This window comes from Excalfactoria chinensis, chromosome Z (genome assembly GCF_039878825.1).
Source record: "Excalfactoria chinensis isolate bCotChi1 chromosome Z, bCotChi1.hap2, whole genome shotgun sequence".
NCBI lineage: Eukaryota > Metazoa > Chordata > Aves > Galliformes > Phasianidae > Excalfactoria > Excalfactoria chinensis.
The window spans coordinates 16,515,413-16,535,868 of NC_092857.1; the positions used below are offsets into that span (position 1 = coordinate 16,515,413).

A 20,456-nucleotide genomic window follows, 5' to 3' on the forward strand; every position below is an offset into this window, starting at 1 on the left:
TGTTCTGCAGTTCTGAAGAACAGTAGTACTATTTTGACCCCCTCTTCTTCTGTACTGCATTCTTCTCTATTCATTCTGGTGTAGGTATTCCAGATTTTGTCTCAGCAGAGGGAAGTCAGCACTGTCACTCTTTCCTGCACAATGTACGTCCCTCTAAGTACTTCTTTTTTCAATGTGAGTGACAGGCTGCTGCAATGTGTTGGATTTGGTGGCTCTATGTGAGACGTTGGTGGAAAGGGTGAATCTAGGATGAGTCGCAGATACAGGGCTTGACCTGAGCTGGATTTTGTGGAATATAAACAACTAAGCTACAGTGAATGTTTCTGCTCAAAACCCGTATGTCAGTTTCAGGTCCTCAGTGGTTTTCAAGCATCAGTGAAACAGCTGCGTGTACCACACACACACACAAGAAGTTATGTGAGGTGCAAATTTTAGCTGTGGTAAAGAAATGTCAAGAAGAGCCAGTTATTCTAGAGTCAGTGCTAAGAATATGAGAGGCTTGACAGTACTGTTTCAGAGGAAACAAGCATAATCCTTTGAACTGCGTATTTTTGATGCAGCACTCTGTCAGCTCTCCAGCCTTGTGTGCCTTTATGACTTGTGTTCAGGCTTGCTGTAGCTCCATGTTACTTTCCACATTCTACATATCAGTCATCTCTCTTCTGTGTTTATCTGTCCTTTTGCCATTGTCTTCTTCACATTGCTCTTACCCTGAAATCCTTCGTGACAGAATTATTTCCTCATCTGTAATTAGAACTTGACCTTAGCAACTGAGCTCCAGTTCTTTTATTTTCCCTGCTGTTGTCTATGAGAAGAGATTCTGGTAGTATTCTTGAACACTGATAAAGGTGAGAGAAATCTGTACATCTACTTGAGAGTGAATTTATTAGCTTTAATTACATGTGCAATCTCATAAATAATTTCCCGTGGGTAGAATTATGTCTATAAAATACACCATCATATGAATTCTCTGCTGGATTGTATGTAATTGGGATAGTAGTTAAACTTATTGGAATTCATATAGACTAGTTTTGATATTTATGTAAGCTTTTTCTTTTGTTTCTCCATTCTAGAGAGATTTCAGCCTCCTGAAATACTTTCATTAGAAAAATATGTTGGTATAAAGCAGTTGCTTATAGTAACCTGGAAAATACCTGAGAGAAGTACACCTTTACTGGATGTAAAATGCCAGATTCGATACAGAAACTTGTATACAAACACATCGGTAAGCTGCTCTTGTTCTCTATTGAATGTGGGCTTTGTAACTAATTTCATAATGCTATAAAAGGCTAACTATAAAAAAGACAAGAAACATTGGAAATGATGATAGAACCTTTTTATTTTAGTGCAGGAGGGTATGCATTCAGTTTCTTTTTTTGTTATCTAGGATTAATTTTCTTTTCCTTTTGCTCAATATATATTTTGATACAAACTGTACTGATATTTCTGTGAATGGCAAAGGAGTGGCCTGTTATACACATAATTAGTCAGGATGTTATTCTTGTTTTTCATTCTGGTGAAGAAAACAACATTTACTTCCAAACACAGTAGATGAGTCAGATTAAGACGGACTAATTATATGATATTTTTCAGGTACATCAAAGTATAGATTTTGCAAGATAGGAAATAAGCATATTATTTTTCTGAGTCTGTCTTTCTGACACTTAAATGAAGGACAGCTGTTGTCAGAGTAACTAATAGAAGTTCTTGGAGCTTGAAAGAAGTTCCTGATGCTAACGTGTTTTTTAATTAGCATCATCCTGATGTTCTCAGGCCGAGCATATTATCTGTTGGTCTGAGGGTATAATTTCCTGAGTGAACTGATGGACAGAATGGCTTTGGTTTATGGTGTATGTTAGTTTATTTAAAAGATCTGTTCAGTATGTCCAGGCGATCATTGCCTCTTGAAGGATGTTTTCAGATGTATCCAGGGTATTATGGTGATACTTGACTCTAGCAATACTCAGTTGCTCCCCAGTTGTTAGGAGATATGGCTACCCAGCACCACCTCTACCAGCACAGCTGCCCAGAACCCCTGCCCTAGAACTACCTGGGAGCTGCACATGGTTCACGTCACACGTCAGTCAATCCTAATCTTCTTTAGGCTGAGGTTTTTCAGGAACCAGAGTTTTATGGGAGGAATGAAGATACCACACAAAAATTTAAATAAAAAACAAATGATTTGGGGTTTTACAGGAGAGATGTGAGAGGTCAAAACTTCATTGTGAGTATTTTGAAACCAGGCTATGTGTCTGCATCCAATCTTATAGCTAACCATTTTTGTTCATGCATCAACTTCAGCAAATCGACACTGTTATGGTGGCTTCTGGAGAAGAGATATCAACACATAATCTCACAGGTCTGTGGGACTCCACAGAGTATTTGGTTGCCATTCGGTGTATCAGTGTTGAGTCAAAACACTGGAGTGAATGGTGTAAAGAGGAAAAAGCAAGCACAGAAGATAAAGGTAGGCCAACTATATAGTGTTTTTTTATCATCACTCTAACACTTAGAATTTATCTTAAGCCATGAAGCTAATTATATGACCTTAGGGAACTGAAATAAATCTCACAATTAATTCACAACTTTACAACTTAGCAATTTTATGAGAGATAAGACTTTTAAGAAGCCAAAATAATTTGTGCAGTTACTTAATTATTTTATAAGAGAAAAAGAATGAAAAGAGAAAACTGAGGAAATAGGAGAAAGAATGAGAGTTAAAAAGAGACAGGCGGGAAAAATTTGATCACCGGTCTATTTTGGAGGTTTGTTTTGAGCTGGTAGCAGAAAAGGGGTGCAGGGGTGGGGAGGGGCTGATCATGCGTTCAGGGGTTGCAGTCTTGAACTGGCAAACAGCAATGATGACCATGAAGATGACAACATGGGGCCCCTCAGGCATCTTTTTATGTCTGCTAGGTTTGCTGGTGCATTGTCCCAGGGCTCTAAACAAGTGAGTTTGTGATGACAAATCTGTTAAAAGTAAGTTTCAAGCAAAAACGTGCTTGTGGGAAAGTTAGGCCTGTTTGTCAGCTATCCTGTGTGAGAACAGGATCCCATTCTAGGTTGTTGTCAGCCTTTGGTTTGTTGTCATCTCAACAGCCTTGTACTACAAATGTTAGAGACATACCAAGTAATCCTCAGAGAGTCAGCGTGTGTTTTTTGCTTGTCCTTTGTGAGAGATTGTTGAATCCAACACTTGGTTCCACATGGGACCACTGAAATCCTACATCTCAGAGCACTGTCCAAATGCTCCTTTAAGTCCAGCAGCTTCGGACCATGACCACTACCCTGAGGACTCTGTTCTAGGGCCTGACCACTCTCTGATGAAGAACCTTTTCCTAACGCCAAACATGATCCTCCCTTGATGCAGCTCTATGCTGTTTCTGTCACTGTCCCCAGAGATCAAAGCTCAGTGCTGCCCTCCGCTCCCTCCAAGGAGCTGCGTCCCCCATCAGGAGAACCTCAGCAACTCTTGCTCTGGGCTGAATAAACCCCGAGGCTTCAGCTACTCCTTGTACATCTTCTCCTCCAGACCCATCACCCTCTTTCTAGTTCTCATTTGGACACTATCTGATTGCTTTATGTCTTAAACTGTGGTTCCCAAACCTGCACTCCATACTCAAGGTGAGGGAGGACAGATGCCATCATTCTGAGCATCCACCCCTTTGTTTACTTCCCAGATTTTTTTGCTGAGCACAATGTCATGATATGAGGCATCCCTTTGACCACTTATAACAACAGATTTCAGGACTTTTGTTGTTGTTTTTTAATAGCTCCCTCGGAAAAAGTGGATTTGTGGAGAGTAATTGAGTCTTCATCCCCAGCTGGAAACAGATCTGTGTATCTTATGTGGAAGGTAAATACACTCTTTCGTTGTCATCAGAAAAGCAAATGAATGACAACAACATCCTCCCTGAACCAAATCAGAAGTGAAAAGGCTTTGGTTAAGTGAGGGGTAGATTAATAGAGCTTTATAGTAAATGCAGAAAAAGAGGGTTTCATTGTGTTCAGATCATTGGAAAATCTGATTGAAAATCCTTGCAACTGATCTTGAATAATGCAGTTTACCAGTGCTGTGTTTATATTCACATTTAAATTTAATAGTCATTTAGTAAAACTGAATATTTATGTAATGAAATTACTGAAACAAATGACTAGGCGTTTGTTGTAGTTTTCTCTCAGCTAATGCTACAGTGCAGTTTTTGGGTTTTCTGGTGATTTCAGGTACAGTTTTGTGAGATCATTTTTGATAGATGTTTTTATGAGTTACTCTCTTTTGTGATTTCCTAATGTGTCTTTTTAGAGCAAAATATCACTATAAAATATTTTAAAGGAAAGATTATCTGATTGTTTCCAGAGCTGCTGTTTTGAAGTTGTGAGGTGTTCTAAGGAATCTGTATTGAGAAGCAAGATGATGAACTGCCTGTGAGCTAGTACATTTGCATTCTATTAACTGAAACATCCCCCTAACTACCTTCCGCTGTATTTTTTATTTACAAAGATTCTATGTTCTTTAATACAGAATATAATTTTGATTATAAAGATAACACTGTGAAAAACTTACTAATGCATTCTTTCAATAGCTGTTAAGCAACTTTCCACCCCATGGGAGAATTCTAGGCTACAAAATACAGTACTATCCCGAAAATAATGCTGCACTTCAAATGACAAACTTCACTTCTGATAAGAAAATTACTTTACTTTTAAATGAAGAGGCGTATATAATATCTCTTACTGCCTATAATTCTGCTGGAAATTCTCCTGCAGCTATTTTGAGGATTCCATCCACTGATGAAAAATGTAAGATTTTTTGAATATTGCAATATTTTTTTTCTCATTGCAAGCAAATGATATTCTTGACACCTGTGTAAGTCTACTGTAGTGGAAGCAAAACTGTGATAAGGACTTTTGTCTTCGAACTGTATGTAGAACTGTATTATATGTAAGACTACGTAGCCTGCTAATTTTTACTGGAACAATAGTGCTTCTCTTGCTGTATTTAGCTATCAGATGCCATGTTTCTTTTGCAGAAGATTATTGTTTGGACTTTTGTGTTATCGTATCATTGTTAAAATACCCGCATTTTCTGATGTGTTATTATTTCTGTTGCATTATTTTATTTTTGTTCAAATCCTGAATCTCCCCCAAAAAATTCATAGCACCATCAAATTATGCCTCACCCATCTCCCAGACCATAAAATTGGTTACCTCAGGGCATTATTGCACCATGTTTGATGTTATTCCCATTTTAATAGAAGACCCTAACAGAAGTGGAGAGAGAAACATGCTTTTTTTTATATATTCTGCATTCTTCCATGCACTTGAGAGCTATTGAACTCTTTTATACTTAATTCAGATATCTTTGTTAGCCTTGTATTGCAATATCCTGCTGGCTACCCATGATCTGGGAGAAACGTGTCAGTTGACCCAGTGTTGAATCACTTCTCCTACATCAGTTGTAGAAGTGCTTCTCTGGAATTGCATAATTAAATTCCAGTCTAATCAGAAACATTGGATATGCAGACACAATGTCATCATGTCCTGAATGCTGCTGACTGCTTCTCAGTTCACTTCCATATTCCTCAGTAAGCATTTCTGTTTTTACCATGCTGTGTTTCTTCTTTCTATAAACTTAGACTTGACAACACAAGGTTAAGATATTTTTTTCCCCTTCTGCTTTCCTAGGTTAAGTTTTCAGTCATATTTCCATTAATTTTGTTCTACAGGTTGATGGTCAACTTTTACTTTGGTGTCACTTAACAATCCTGCTGACTTGCTTTACTTGTTTTCTTATTGCCATTTGATGCCCCAATGAAAACTTGCTTATCTGCACTAGCTATAATCTATAAGCTGTGAAATTTAGATCCTTTGATTCTGTGTAAATCCTTTTATGGACTGTCTTGATTATTTTATTGGCCCCTCCCTCTTTTTTAATGCTACAGTTCTTATATTCTTCATTTTAAGTTTGGTGTGTATGTAAAGTCATTTTTTCTTAACCATGGCTAAGACTCGTGCTTCTCTAAAGAAGCAATCTCAGCTTGCTATGGCTGAATTCTTCTCATGCTGCAGTTTCTACAAAGATAAAATTGATGACGTTCTGTTACATTTTTAGCTTCTCAAATTATTGAAGCAGTGAGAACCTTTACAACAGAGGAAGAAATGATTCTGGAATGGACAGTCTCTAAACCAGAAGTAACCGAGTATGTAGTTGAGTGGTATGAGGAAATGGAGACAGATCCTTTTGGTAGATCATGGCAGTATATATCAAATTCTACAAAATGGAAACCTAACAAAAGTACGTTCATTTACAAGTTACAGCTGTAATAATGGACACATATATGTATGCTTATATGTACATGTAGTTACTTGTGTGTTTATTTGTATGCAGACCAGAAAGAACAAATGAGGTTGAATTTGCAAGCAGCTGTTTTGAAATTAACATTGACACTTTTGTTATTCTGCTTTTTGTCAAGTTGATCCCTTTCATGTCTTTGTTAACATACGTGCTTGAAAAAAAAGTCAAAGAACAAATATGAGACTTTCATTGGCTTTGTGATAGAGTTCATGGGAACTGGGTGGCTGCTTTCATATTGTCTCTGAGAGTTTCACTCTTGATCCTGATCCAGACTACTGTACTTCAAATTGTATCACATTGGGCACATAGCGCATAGGAGTACTTGTGTACAATCCAGTATTAAAGGATTTGATTTCATGCAGCCTTATACAGACAAAATAGTAACAGACTTATTTTATGCTTTACTGAAATTGCTGCATGTAGTTCAACAGTGATTTTATCACTCAGATTTTGACACAAGATGGTCATTGGTCCTGTATAAAATTAGGTTATAGATACTTTGTTTTCATTGTCTTCTGGCCTGCTACAGAGATACGGTATATCTAGCAGAATAACCTAGAGCCAAAAAACTGAATTCAAAGATGGGAAAAGATAGTGTCTTCATGTGCTTTAGAGAGCAGGAAACCTGCAAGAAGATTTCAGAGAGAATTTTACTTTAAAATAAACAAATGTAGTGATTGATCAACCTCTCTGTAAGGATAAGTGGTAGCAGATACAGTTACTTCAAACCCAAGAAAGGTTGCAGTCACAGTCCCTTAATAAAGAAGGTATTGCCTACCCCTTTCTGAGGATTAGAACTCACCAAGTACTCCAAAGGAGCCAATCTCCAAGTAGAGGTACTTCCCTTGCAGCTGCCATCCCTTAAATGGGGGTCTGGAAATGAAGTCAAGATCCACCCTTTCTAGTTGTACAGGCAAACTGTTTCTGTCTGTGCTCCCAGGACTGGCTGTGTTCCTTCACCAAGTGGTGAAGTGGTTCCTTCCCCAATCAGTGGTTCAGGCTGTGGCCTAACAGTTCCCATGCACTCTCTTAAGTCTTTTATAATCACCTTTATATTATGACCTAAGGCATTCTTCAGAGGTTTCAGTGGCCTTATCATGTACTGACAAAACTGTGGCAAACTGTGAATGTTAATATCAGAATGAGTATCTCTTGCATGTTGTTTGCAGGTAATGAAATGAGTCTTTGTTTTTATTTTGTGATCACAGGATCAATTGTCAAAATGTTTGAAATAGTACATGATATATCTTGAATGTTACTTGGGTTCTTATTTCTTTAGTTCTCCATTGGAGAACTTAAATTTAATGAACTTGAAAGTTGCCTTTGTTCATATAAGGATCTTTCTGAAGCCTACATCTAGGAAGAAGAATTTCTGAAGTTTTAAGAAAGCAAGTGCACTTCATTTTTCTAAAGTAAAAAGGAACATCTAGTTTGTTACTGAGTGCTTACCTTACTGCTGAAATGCATCCTATTGCCACAGACAACACTGATTTAAGTAGTGTTTCTGCCTATAATAAATTAAACAACGGTCTCCTCAAAATAAAGTTCAAGAGCAGTTTAGTACTCACTGACTTGAGTCTTGACTTCTTAACTAAAAAGCAGCTTCCTCTTGAGCATAACTAGGACATCTTTGGTTAGCCTGAGCACAAATTACACTAGACATGTGTTTCGTCTATTCAAGCCTGATTCTGTCATTTGTGGAATTATTTTACAGACAACATGTGGGCCATCCTCATTTGTGCTGGGCTGTGATAAGTTTAAGAGGCTGAAAAAGCAGTGGAAAGCTGATATAATCTATGGATTTGTCTATAGAATCATAGTCACTGAGTCTGAGGAGGACTGGTACACGAAACCCCTTAAGCTTCTCATAAAACCAGAAATGAGCCCTCTCTGAGTTGATGAGTTATTTTAAATAGAGAGATGCATCCTGCTAATTGCTTGGCTACCAGGTGATTCAGTGCTGAAAGCATAATTTCCTGAGACCTGAACTATGTTTTGAAGCATATAGAAGTCCAGCGCAGAGATTTTGTTGTGCTGTGAGTCAGGTTGCTTAGACATGTGTCTACAGTCGGCATAACTGGACCATCAGTGTACAGTTACAAGCTGGGTCTCAGAAAACAAAACTCTTCGGCAGAGCAGTAAACCTCATGTGTGAAATTGAAAATGTCCCTGAAATTATCATTTTGTAATGATAAGGTGAAAATAAAAGCTTCTGCCAAAATCTCAAACTATTAGAGAGGAGTAAGTGGCATCATGTTTGGAAACTGTATAAAGCTGATAATAATAATTACTTGATCAAACTATTTCCTGTGAAAAATGACTCAGGATGCTGGTACTCTTACAAAATGGAATTCTGTCTGTTAAATGCTATAATGAATACTTGAAATAATAAATCGAATCACAGAATCATAGTATAGCTCAGGTTGGAAAAGACCTTAAAGATCATCAAGTACAACCACAGCCTAACCAAAATATATTCTGTACTTGGAAAACTGTATGTATGTATTTACTATCCATCTAGGAAGACACCGTGATTGAGTCTCCTTTAGGTTGCGTAAATCTCATGTGCAGAATTCTATGCAAATATTCCTTTTTTTCTTTACAGAAAACTTTAAATCATTTGTATGCTACAACATGTCAGTGTATCCTATTTATGGAAATAAAGTAGCAGCTCCGTATTCCATACAAACTTATGTTCAAGAAAAAGGTATGTATTTAAAACCAGTAATGTCGTGAAAAGTGGTTCCTCTCTTAGGGTGTATTTTATTTGTGAAATTTGGTACTGGCATTACTGGGGGGAAGAAGTAGATGATGAAGAGAATAGTACAGTGCTGCATTGATCCATCGATTAGTTGTAAATTCTATGTACTGTATACAGAGTACTTGGAAAGAGTACAGCTACAAACATGGAACAGCTGTGTGTTTCTGTTTAACGTTGCAGCTGCATTTAGATTTATGTTTAGGCTTGATTTTAATGATGCAATTGACTGTGCTACCTGTGCTTGTGTATGAGACATTCTACTCACAGATTAGAACAATAGTTTGAAAATCATGCTTTTTGTTAAGTTTTATATTGTAATAGTATATATGATGTCCTGCATATAAGAAAGATGATATGCAATGACATTTGTAGCTGAATAGAAACTGCAGATGAAATTGGGTGTATGTGTGTGAGAATTTTTTTGTTTGTGGAAGTTTAATGTGCATTTGGTGATTGATACAGCCAGCTGCAAGAATGTAGTTTACTGATAATTTAAAGTTTTCTGGAGAAAATTTCTCTTGTTTGTGCATACAGACCCCATGTAAATGTGCGTGCACACATAGTACAATGCAGGATTAAACATTATTTACTAGAAAAAGGTAATTGCTTTGTGATAGAGCAACGCTAACACAACTTGTATTTGAATGCTGTGATAGTATTAAATGTTGACAGAGATTACTTTTATAAAAACTGAAGTACAGTGAGCACTTGCTTCAGAGTTATGAGTTCCCTCTCTATGATGTTGTGAGGATAGAGCCTTTTAGTGGTCTTGAGATAAATGGATGCTGTAACACTAAGAAATATGCGAGTATCAAAATAGACATGGGGATATATTATCAGAAATTACACATTAAAGAGAGTGAAAAAAGTTAGGGGCTGTATCAGAGCACTAGTAAGACATTTACGTTTTTTGGTATTATTGGTATGTGTGAAGTAATGTGGATAATATTGACTGATAGATGAATTAACTTCTTTTCCTAATTTACCATGTTCCAATGCAGAGCCATCAGAAGGCCCTGTGGCTGATACGGGTTTTCCAGGCAAAAATGAAGTTACAATAAAATGGAACGAGATTTCAAAGGATAAAAGAAATGGCTTTATCAGTAACTACACAATATTTTATAAACCCGACGGTGGAAAAGAACTGAGTAAGTATACATCAAACATCTGAGCTTTGGACTGGGTTATGACAATCTGCTCTCTGTAATTACTAGCATACTTTGTTATTGTATGTCATAAAAATGTCTGAAAATACTGACATTAAATATGGCCTACATAAAGATCAGGGATTGTTTTTAGATTTAACTGAAATGAAGAATTATGCTAGTGAATGTTCCTTGCTTTAGTACAACATGTGCAGTCTTGCTCTGTTTCTCTATCTGTTTTGAGTTTATTTTGTACAGTATTGCTTGATGTTAATATATATATATTTTTTTTAATTATTTTTTTTACTGTTAATGTACTACCCTTGGTGATGCAGCCAGGACTGCTAATCACGTTGTCCTTTGTGCTTCATTGAGGGGGTGTAAATATGATGGATCTCAATGTTAATGCAGTCAGTGTGGTAGCATTATCATTGCTTTTCTCTTTTCCAGAGTAGGATGGATAGCAGCTCATATATTAGAGGGTTTTTGCATCTTGTTCTATGTAATGTTAAAGATAAATAAATAAACACATTTTTTTTGCAAGTTTATGCCAAATCAGAAACTATTATTTGCTGTATAGTTGTGGTTTTCCATTCTTGCATAAGTACTAGTCTTTTTTCATCTTAAATGTCTCTATGATGACATATTTGAAGCCAGCTGAAAGAAATCACAACAAAGGTAGAGGAGATAAAGTGCAGACGGAATACATTAATGAGGCATAGATCCTGTGCAAATTCATGAATTTGAAGTTCATGAGATTTCAGTGAGTTTGTAAGTTCCATGCGTGTCCTTGGAAGGATGCCTTTTCCAGGCCCTTGGCTTCTGGAACATTATGGTGGAAATTTTCTATTAAAACTATTTTTATAATAAAAGCTAAATAGTAAATGATAGCCACAGAGCTAAAATAAGCTGCCAAGAAGTTATGTCTTCGGACATAGTTTTTTGGATTAATCACTTCAAATGTGCTTAATGTCCCGTGGTTGATACAGCCCCCCTGCTCAGTAGGCTGCCAGCATTCTTTTTGGTTATTTTCCCAGTTTCATGTGACAGGAGTAGTATCCTTGCAAACTATCAATATAATTCTATCCGTTTGAGACTTATACCATTAATTTCCGTAGAATCTTTTATGAGAAGTGTTTCTGTGACCTAATTTTGTTCTTCCTGCTTGATTTATTAAGAGTGCTGTTGTATTTTAGAAATGGTTCTCTTCCTTCTTTGTTTCAGACATTGCTGTTAGCAGATACTTAATATCGTTTTAAACAATCTCAAACTAAGAAATCTTGGCATGTCTTCAGTTGCTTCTGGATGACCAGTTCAGAGCCAAGGCAGAAGTATTTTAGACAGTTTGTAAACTAGAAAGAAGCTGTGACAATTTCTGTCAGATGGTGCCTTCTGTGTACAATCTTTCTTGCCACGTTAGTTTCCAAATGAGTTATGCCATATTAGTTCCTAAGTGTTTTGCGTGGGGTCATTCTCCTACATGCAGCCATAACCAAAGCATAATGTGTAAGGCACTGGAAAGCTTCTCACATGAAACAGACCTTGCCTATTCTATGGATTCAGATTAGCTAGTTTTAAAAGGCAAAGCCCAGCTGTACTGTTGGTTTTTTAGGATTTTTTGTTGTCACATCTGTTTGTTGCATCTGAAAATAGAACTCTTGAGTTTGTGCCAGGGTGATTTCACTGATGGCCTTTTAACTCCAAGACTTCATTTTCCCCATCTTGATTTAGGGGAAATGTACTTTGTTTGTTCTCAGTATATATTGCAACATATCTGTTACCCCAGTGGTTCTTAATTTGGCTGAGGAGTAGTATACTGGCGTAGACTAAATTCCCCAGAAAATGTTTTAAATCCATGTTATGAAACATTTTCTTTATCAGTCTGTAGACATAGTATGTTAGGATATGTGCCCTGTCTAAAAGTAAAACTTACCCATATTAATTCCAATAGTTAACAAGGGAAAAAAAGACAATCTGTTGCTTTCTGCTAATTTCCTGTGTTTTCATGGGGGGTGGTATCCAAGGCCAGTAGATTGTGTTCTTTTGGGTAATTGGTGTCTAGCTGTGTTGTTAGAAATTTAGTCCAATTTTATGAGCTGCAGAAACACAACTTTTACCAACTGTTTTAATGCTTTAGTTTCTTAGCCTGGATTTCAGAGATCATGGAAATTAAAAAAAAATAATAATAATAATAAAAAATTAAGAAATGCTATTTTTTTGTGCTTACTGACATAAATGTTTTCCTTAAAAGATGAAACAGTGAGCTCTGATGTGCTACAATACACACTGAAGTCTTTACAGGCTAATACACAATACACTGTCTATATCATGGCAAGAAACAGAGCTGGTGGGACCAGTGGAGAGCCAAAAACATTCAAGACTTTGAAATTCAGTAAGTAGTTTTCAAGGTTAGTCACTACTATTTTGAAAGCAGTTTGGGGGGTAATAAATACAGGATTCTTTTTGTTTAGATGTTTGTTAGAATAACTTTTTATTATTATTATTATTATTTTTTTAGTGGTTATTAAAGCAAGTAAGAATGATCAACATGACCTGAATTTAGCTTGATTTGCTGGAAATCTTTACAAACTTAAACTTAAAGAGAAGGAGTCAAAAAAACATGTGTTTTTTGCTGCCAGTGAAGCTGTAGAATACTAAAAATTTTTGTGGGATCAACATGTTATTTCTATGCCATCAGTTCAGGGATAGAGTGCCTTACAGCTGAACAGAAAGTAGATATTTCCATCCAAGATACTAGGTTTAGAATGGCTGTGCACCGAGTAACTATTTTAGTAAGGGGTTTGGTGAAACGATTGCAAGCAGAAAATCAGATGCTTATTCTTTTCTGCTTCTGGAGGAATGTTTTCCATGCATACATGTTTGTATACATTTATATACGAGTGTGTGTATATGTATATATATATAGTTGCATATACTCACAGTGAAATACATGTATGTATGTATGTGTGAACTGAAATATGAGAAAGTACATTAGTTGCCCTTGAACAGGGTATGAGATGTGAAGCTAATTTTATTTTCTGCCTCTAAATTCTTCTGCTAGTTTGCCACTCACATACAAGATAGGTTAGGGTGTGCGGAAGTCTGATTTCTGTTGCTGTCTGTACCTGCCTCTGGTAGGTACTTGGAAGCTAGCTCAGAAGTTTGTATAGTATGTTTCACTCATTAGAGTAACTATATTCTAAGCATATTTAAAACCCATCTCTGGCACTGTACGTAAAATCTATTCAGTAGTAACAAGTGGCAGTTTTACTATATAGTGGTTTTAGGCAACTTGAAAGCAATGAGTACCCAGAAAGGTATTAGGCTTTTCATCCTGGATGGCAGTCAGTGGTACTAGCACAGGACACTGAACAACCTGATTCTGATTTCTGCATTGGACAGGGTAGGCTGGAAATGTCCACTCCAGACTGGATTATTGAGTGATGCTATTTTTTTTCTCCTTCTTTTCTGTTTTAGTAAGCTGATGGAAAAATGCTCAACTTTTCACACATGGTACGATGGGTACTATTCAGTATTCTCAGTAATTTTGATTAATTTTGGCAAAGGTTTTTATGGTGCTGCTAGTCAGGTGACTTTGATATAGGAAATCAGCTGTCTTATTGAAATACAGGAAGAAATGATAACCATCTGTTCTTTTCTCTAAAGACAAAGAAGATGTTATTTTCATTGCTATACCAGTTGGATTAAGCATGTTGTTTCTGTTAGGCCTTTGGATAACGTGCATTATGAAAAAACACCTGTAAGTACATTTTTCATGTTCTAAATTTGAATCTAGTCGATATATTTTATATTATAAAAAGGAATTTTTTATTAATTTCCAAATGCTTCTGTGTCAGTTTTCATACCAGTATCCAATTAGGAAAGTATAGTTGGCAGATAAAGTAATAAATAACTAAACATACAGATTATCTTGTAACTCCATTTAATATTCTGTAGACCAAAAGTAAATACTAATTTCAGAAAGTGCAGTTAAAAAAACAAAGAGTGAGAGAGGAAGATGGATTTGGTACTCTCTGCATCACTTTATGGAAAATCTTACGTGCTAGCGTCAGTTCTGTGGTCTGTCAAGTAAGAAAAGTATAATTTAATTCAGATGTTGAAATAATAATGCTAAATAAAGCTAAAAGAATGCTTCCCATACACTGTTAATATGTCTGCAAGCACACAACCAGAACACATTTTACATAAGCTGTATTGATGATCTTAGTTATGCTAGTATTACTTTGGTTCATTTATATACACTTTCCTTGCTCTGCAATAAACTAATGTGAAAGCAGTTGTATGCTTGATCCATGGGTCTGAACACATATTTTGTATGATCTGTAATTCTTTTATCTACTGTCAGAGATGCCCCCAGCCAGATTTCAGATTCCTCGTCAGTCAGGAATACAATATCCCAGAGATGGCTGTGAGGATTTGCTAAGGTTAAAGTGGTGTTTTTCTCTAGCCTGAGGAATGACTGGGTTGTTTGGACAGAGCTTAATAATAAACTTAACAGTAACAACTCTTTTGGAAGGTTCTAAGCTATGGAAAGTTCCAAAGAGAGATAAGTTGATAGATAAACAGAGTGTATAGATACTGCATCAACTTTACTTAAACGTGTGATTTCCAACAGTTTCACATCTTCACCTGTATTGCTTATTCTGACTTTTTGTAAAAGAAAGAGACTGTAATTTCATCCCAGAGAATGCTTTGAGATGTAGTTTAGTGTTCGTATTCTTGTGTAGATTAAGTTGTGCTGTGAAAAGTCAAGCTCTTGCCAAGTTCTGATTCACTTAAACACAATATGCACTATTTTCTCTCCTGTCTATTGTTCCATGAAAGGACTATAAGGTACCACTTCACTTTAAGTGATTTTCTACTGTTGAAACAAGAACTCAGTGTCACTTTTGTGTGGTCTACTGCTTTGGATGCTTTCAATAGAGTGAAATGTACTTGATTTGGCATTTTTTTCTGAAGAACTACCAGAAATGTAACCACAGCAGTTCTTGTACAAAGCCTTATTTTGGAATGCTCTTACTTAGTGTGCTGTATAATCAGAAAACTGACTGCTGTGCATTAACAGTTAATTCTGCACTGTCTCTGTAACACAAGATTTTTAAAAAAATCTGTGTTTTTTTTTTTTTTTTTTTTTTTTTTTCCCAACATTTGACTAAACATACTTTCTCTCAATAACAGGTTTAAAAAGGTTTGCTGGCCTGATGTACCCAATCCTGCAGAGAGCATCGCAGTGCATCTTGATGCATCTATGGTAACAGATATGGTTTCATTTATTAAGGAGGGGATCAAATGGGCAAAAGACAAGTATTTGTGACAGTTGTTTTCTAACTATAACCACTGACTCAAATCTCTACATCTCAATACTTCCTCAATTCTCCACAGAAAATGTAGTGCAGCATAAAATCGAAGTTGATTGATAATCCAGAGCTATGTCATTGTACTAATATTTCCATCTTTTTAATTGTTCACATATATCCTTACTGATGTTTTTGTACTTCTATCCTTTATATTTGAATGGAGTTGATCAAGGTTCTATAGCAAGTGTAAACTGTGAATTTTATATTTTGTCCATAAACTAGTTGGTTAGAGTGGACCAGGTGGAAACAGTACGTGTTCAGACCATGGAGTTAAAATATTTAGTAGATGGATAGAATAATGGCAGTATTTTGTATATTAAACAGTCTTCTGATAACTTATCTATCTTTATGTAACTTTCAAAATCCTATCTTTATACTGACAGAATGATTCATTTTCAAAGGGACTGGCATGTGAGGATAAAACCAGAGACCTGGAAAACATAAGTGTTTTGGAAGATTGTTTTCCTGAAGAAGAACATGAAGGATCACTACTAATGAACTGTGAAAAATGTGTTTCTGGAAGTACTGACATTAATACAAACGAAGTACAGAATACCTCTGAATACAAAATAACTCTGCTAAATAATGATAAAAAGATAATGAATAACGAAGAACAGGAAGATGCTAAGCACCTTTCACCGTCCGTGCCTTACATTATCACTGATCAAGATTTCAGAAGTCAAATACATTCAGCTTTGATACCAGCCAAGAAACTCCAACCCATCAAAATGCTGGAAGATGGTTTATGTGATTCCCAACAGATCTCAATTAAAAATGAAGAAAATGATAATGAAGAAGTATTAAACAGAGAAGATTTCAGTGAAAAAAGCCTGTTCAACCCATACCTTAGAAATTCTGTTAAAACAAGAGAATTTCTTGTTTCTGAGAACTTGTCAGAACACAGCAAGAATGAACCTGAACGCCAGGCAGCTGTTTTGCCTGGACTTCCACAAAATGTTGTAGGACAATCCTATATAACATTGGACATGGTTGGGCTGGCAACAGCTCATTAGCAGGGGAAATAATTCCTTGTGAAGTCCCAACCCAGTAGCACAGCTTTTATATTTTCCTGTGTTTCCTGGATGGTCGTGATTACTTTGGATGAAATTTCCCTGTTCCATTGAACAGCTGTGAAGAAGTGAATGTACTGTGTTTATTCCTGTGAAGTTTCACTCTGAGTTGTGGGGGATTTTTTATTTTTTATTTTTCTTATTTTTTATTTTTTTTTTAAACCAGAGAAATGTGTCAGTGGTAAGGCAAAGGATGTAGCTTTTCTTAGTTCTTCATTTTGATTTTCCTCATGAAAACATCAAGCAGTGCAAGTAGCTTGCTGCTTTCCCCCTTGGCAACCAATTCAGATAGATGAGCACTGCTGGGGCAGCGTGCACTAACCTGAACAGAGCCAACATCTGCCAGATATTTCCTTAAGTTACATGAAGTAACTTCACTGTTTCCTCCGGTTTGGCTCATAGTTGCCATATCTTTAATGAGAGGATATGTTATGTACATGCATTGGCTTCTTGCTTCCTTCCCTTTCTCTCATTTTTAATTGTTCTCTGTATTATGGACTCCTTCAGAGCTGTGGGTTTTTTTCTTTTTTCTTTTTTTCTTTTTCTTTTTTAGCTGTTTACTGCAAGATAAGATTTACTCCTTATCTTCTCGTCTCTTCTTGCTACTGTGCCTTTAATTTCTCCTTGTTTAAAGCTGTTCTCAATTGAAGTTGTGGTATTTTGAACTGGGGAGGGGGGTGGGGGGGAAGCTAAATTAAACATTCAGTCTTTTAGATTTATCATTTAACACCCTGGAATTTCAAATTCTACAGATGTCAATCCCCCAGATTTTAACAGATTAACCTGTTATGGACAAAATTCTTATGCTATGTGACCTATGATACTTACGTCCATTAAAATCCCCTTAATAAGAAGAAAAAATGCACTATTAGTGAATGCATGAGAGAGAAGGAAGCGTTCCTGTAGATACATCTCCACAGACGGTGTGGTTGCTGCTGAACAGCTGACTTGGATGCACTGGCGAATGGTCTGCTCTTGCCACAGTGTATATTTCATTACAAATGCTATGCTATCTTTTAATATTCCTGAAGTGGACTTGTTATAAATAGATCTCTCTTTTTGAGATAGTTGGTGAGTTCTTGAGATGGATGTATCAACTTGTAATCATGAGCAGGAGCTTGTTCAGAAGAGCTGAACTTTCCATCCCAGTTTGATATCTCCTTAGCTGAAGTAAACGCTTGCATATGACTGAGCCTTAATCTGAGAGCACAGTGTATGTGAGGGACTCACAGCTTCTATTCCTGTGCCTCAGCAAATGGGTTCACGTCACCTTCTCACAGTCACTTCAACAATTCTGCTTCGATTTGTGTGTTCCATTTTTTGCACAGTAGCCTTGTAGGCTTTGTGTTTGTATATAGCTTTAAGATTTAATAGCATAACATGTGCTTTAGATACAGCCCACCCTGTTGATGCCAGCTATGTCTCAGGGCAGGCTGGAAGGACCTGAGACCTTAACACCATTTGAAACTTGATCCCGTTACAGGCTTCTTCTGTAGGTACAGCTCATCTGAAATTAATTGCATGGATGTTTATTTTTTCCCCTTTGTTATTTCTCTAATGACTATTACCATTTCAGACGTTACAGAGAGATACCACACTCTTTGCATGTATGCCTGTTTTTACTGAATAAGCTTGCATCAGAACACTGAAGCATCCCTGTGGTGACTACAACAAAATTATATTGGCAGAGGACAGTGTGTTATTTCATATCTGTGTGCAGTACAGTTTTTGATATGTTGAATGTTCACAAGTAAGGGAAGCTCAGGTGTTACATTCACAGTTTGCTTCCTTGGAGTGTGTAACAAGCAGAGCGTCTTGGGATACAGACTTCCAGGAAGAGACAATGAGATGGCCTCAGTGCTGCTGCAAGCTAGTATGGCAGAAGAGGTGCAATTACACAGATATGTCATCTATGAAACGATATCAGTTCCTCTGGGAAACTGTCCAATGAATTGCTTTTGTACATATAAATATGTGTGTGCCCAGATACTAGGAAATAACACGAGTAATCTATGGTTTGTGCAGAAAATCGTGCACCTGTCTGTATAATTCATATTGCTGATGAATCAAAACATGAACTGAAGCAGATGCGTGTCTGTACAGTGCAGGTTTATTCTCTGAAATTTGTTTAAAGCAGAACTAAGCGCAGAGGAATTACTTACTGCTGTACTTTCCTCACCCGGTGCCTTTGACTCTCTTCAGCTCTTAAAAGGACGGCACACCACCGGCGTTTTTTGGAAGCCCTTGTCTTGTTCTTCAGGCATTGCTTAGCTGAAAGCCTCCTGAGCCAACTTCATGTATCTAGGTTACCGTGACTGAGTCAACAGAACGGAAGCTTTGCAGTGAGTATTTCTCAGAAGAGCAGCCTGAGATTTCCTGGATCTGCCATTGCTATCCTGGGAATGCCGCGCTCCCCTTGCCAAGGATCAGACAGCAGAGTTTTCTCCACTAGATGAGAAACTGTACGTGCGGTGGATTCTGATGAAGAAATACCGTGTTTTGTAACCGTGGGATTAGTCAGTAGTACTCAGGGATGCCAGAAACAAAGCTCATGGGATTAAACTCGGCGTTAGTGCTCTGCTGTTGTTCACTCGGAACGTTACTCAACAGAACGCTTTGGCCTGAAGGAAGGGAGCTGCAGAGGCTCCAGAATTACACTACAGCAAATTCCACCGTGATGTGACAAGATCTGGACAATTCCTCTTACCGTTCTTACCTTGAAGTGAGCGCTGCACGGCTCTGGGACAAACCCTTGTGTGGCCGCTCTCTGTCGAGTCTGCACGTGGCCTTTTGGGGATTCAGACATAAACATACGTTTAAAAAATCCTCTGAATACAGGAATTAATGCAGAGGACGGTGTCTTAGTTTTGAATGGGAAGCTCATTCTGCAGCTGCCCCACACCTGGGACCTCTTCCCTCCTGCTGCCTCCGCAGCCTCTGCTTTCTTCAGAGAGCTGACATCTCCAGCATGATCCGTGCATTTGCTTCTGTCTGAGCGCCTTCTTTGCTGCACAGCCGGCTTTGCTCGTTATTGAGGACTACCCTCTTCCCTCCTTTTCTTCTCGGAAGGGTTTAATTGCTTCTGTGCTCCTGATGAAGCTCTCCACAGCTCCATCTTAACGTGATTTTGTACTGTGCAGGCACTGTGAGGCAGGAAGCTGTGAATCATATCTGGTGCCAATTGCCTCCTACCGCTTCAGTCTGCGCTCATTTTCACCTCTCCTCCTACACTTGGGGCCTCCCCTGTCCTTTCTGAAGGGACAAGGAGGGCAGCTCCCACAGCCACTGCACCACCACTGTGCCACCTCGGTCTCCTGCCCTGAGCTGAACTCTGTTCTTGGTGCCCATGTGCTGCCAGGGCTGCCTCAAGCAGGAGATGGTGCTGCCTGTGCCCCGTGTGCCTGGGAGCTGCACTGCGCTGCTGTGTGCCACCTGTGCACTGCAGTGCCAGGGCTGCTCTGCATCCCACTCACAGTGCTGTGGTTCCCTCCTGCACCGCACACTTCCTCCCGCACCCACGGGAACCGCTCCCACTCTGCAGCCCCTGGGGATGGATCTGTTTCATTACCTTTAAAGGAGTTGTACTGTGGTCATCTTTGTTTACTTTGGGCGTTTCTATGTTGATGTTTGTATTTAAATGACTCCACATGTTGTGCTGTAACAGAGCCTGACCCTGCACTGCCTTCAAAGAGAGAAGTTGGCCTGTATTTTTCCCAGCTGTGTAATCACAGAATTGCAGAATCTGTA

At 37.8% G+C, this 20,456-nt stretch overlaps 1 protein-coding gene across 1 annotated transcript in view; it reads left to right on the forward strand.

Moving 5' to 3' along the window:
* Positions 1-16,812, forward strand: part of IL31RA (interleukin 31 receptor A) — a 29,876-nt gene extending 13,064 nt beyond the window's left edge. Inside the window, exons 6-16 of the mRNA XM_072360069.1 lie at positions 1,074-1,225; positions 2,302-2,467; positions 3,774-3,856; positions 4,584-4,800; positions 6,113-6,295; positions 8,961-9,062; positions 10,118-10,264; positions 12,513-12,653; positions 13,928-14,021; positions 15,461-15,533; positions 16,041-16,812. Coding sequence (XP_072216170.1) covers positions 1,074-1,225; positions 2,302-2,467; positions 3,774-3,856; positions 4,584-4,800; positions 6,113-6,295; positions 8,961-9,062; positions 10,118-10,264; positions 12,513-12,653; positions 13,928-14,021; positions 15,461-15,533; positions 16,041-16,652 — 1,970 coding nt within the window. The 3' untranslated portion in view covers positions 16,653-16,812. The remainder of the gene's footprint in view (positions 1-1,073; positions 1,226-2,301; positions 2,468-3,773; positions 3,857-4,583; positions 4,801-6,112; positions 6,296-8,960; positions 9,063-10,117; positions 10,265-12,512; positions 12,654-13,927; positions 14,022-15,460; positions 15,534-16,040) is intronic.
* Positions 16,813-20,456: the final 3,644 nt, after the last annotated feature.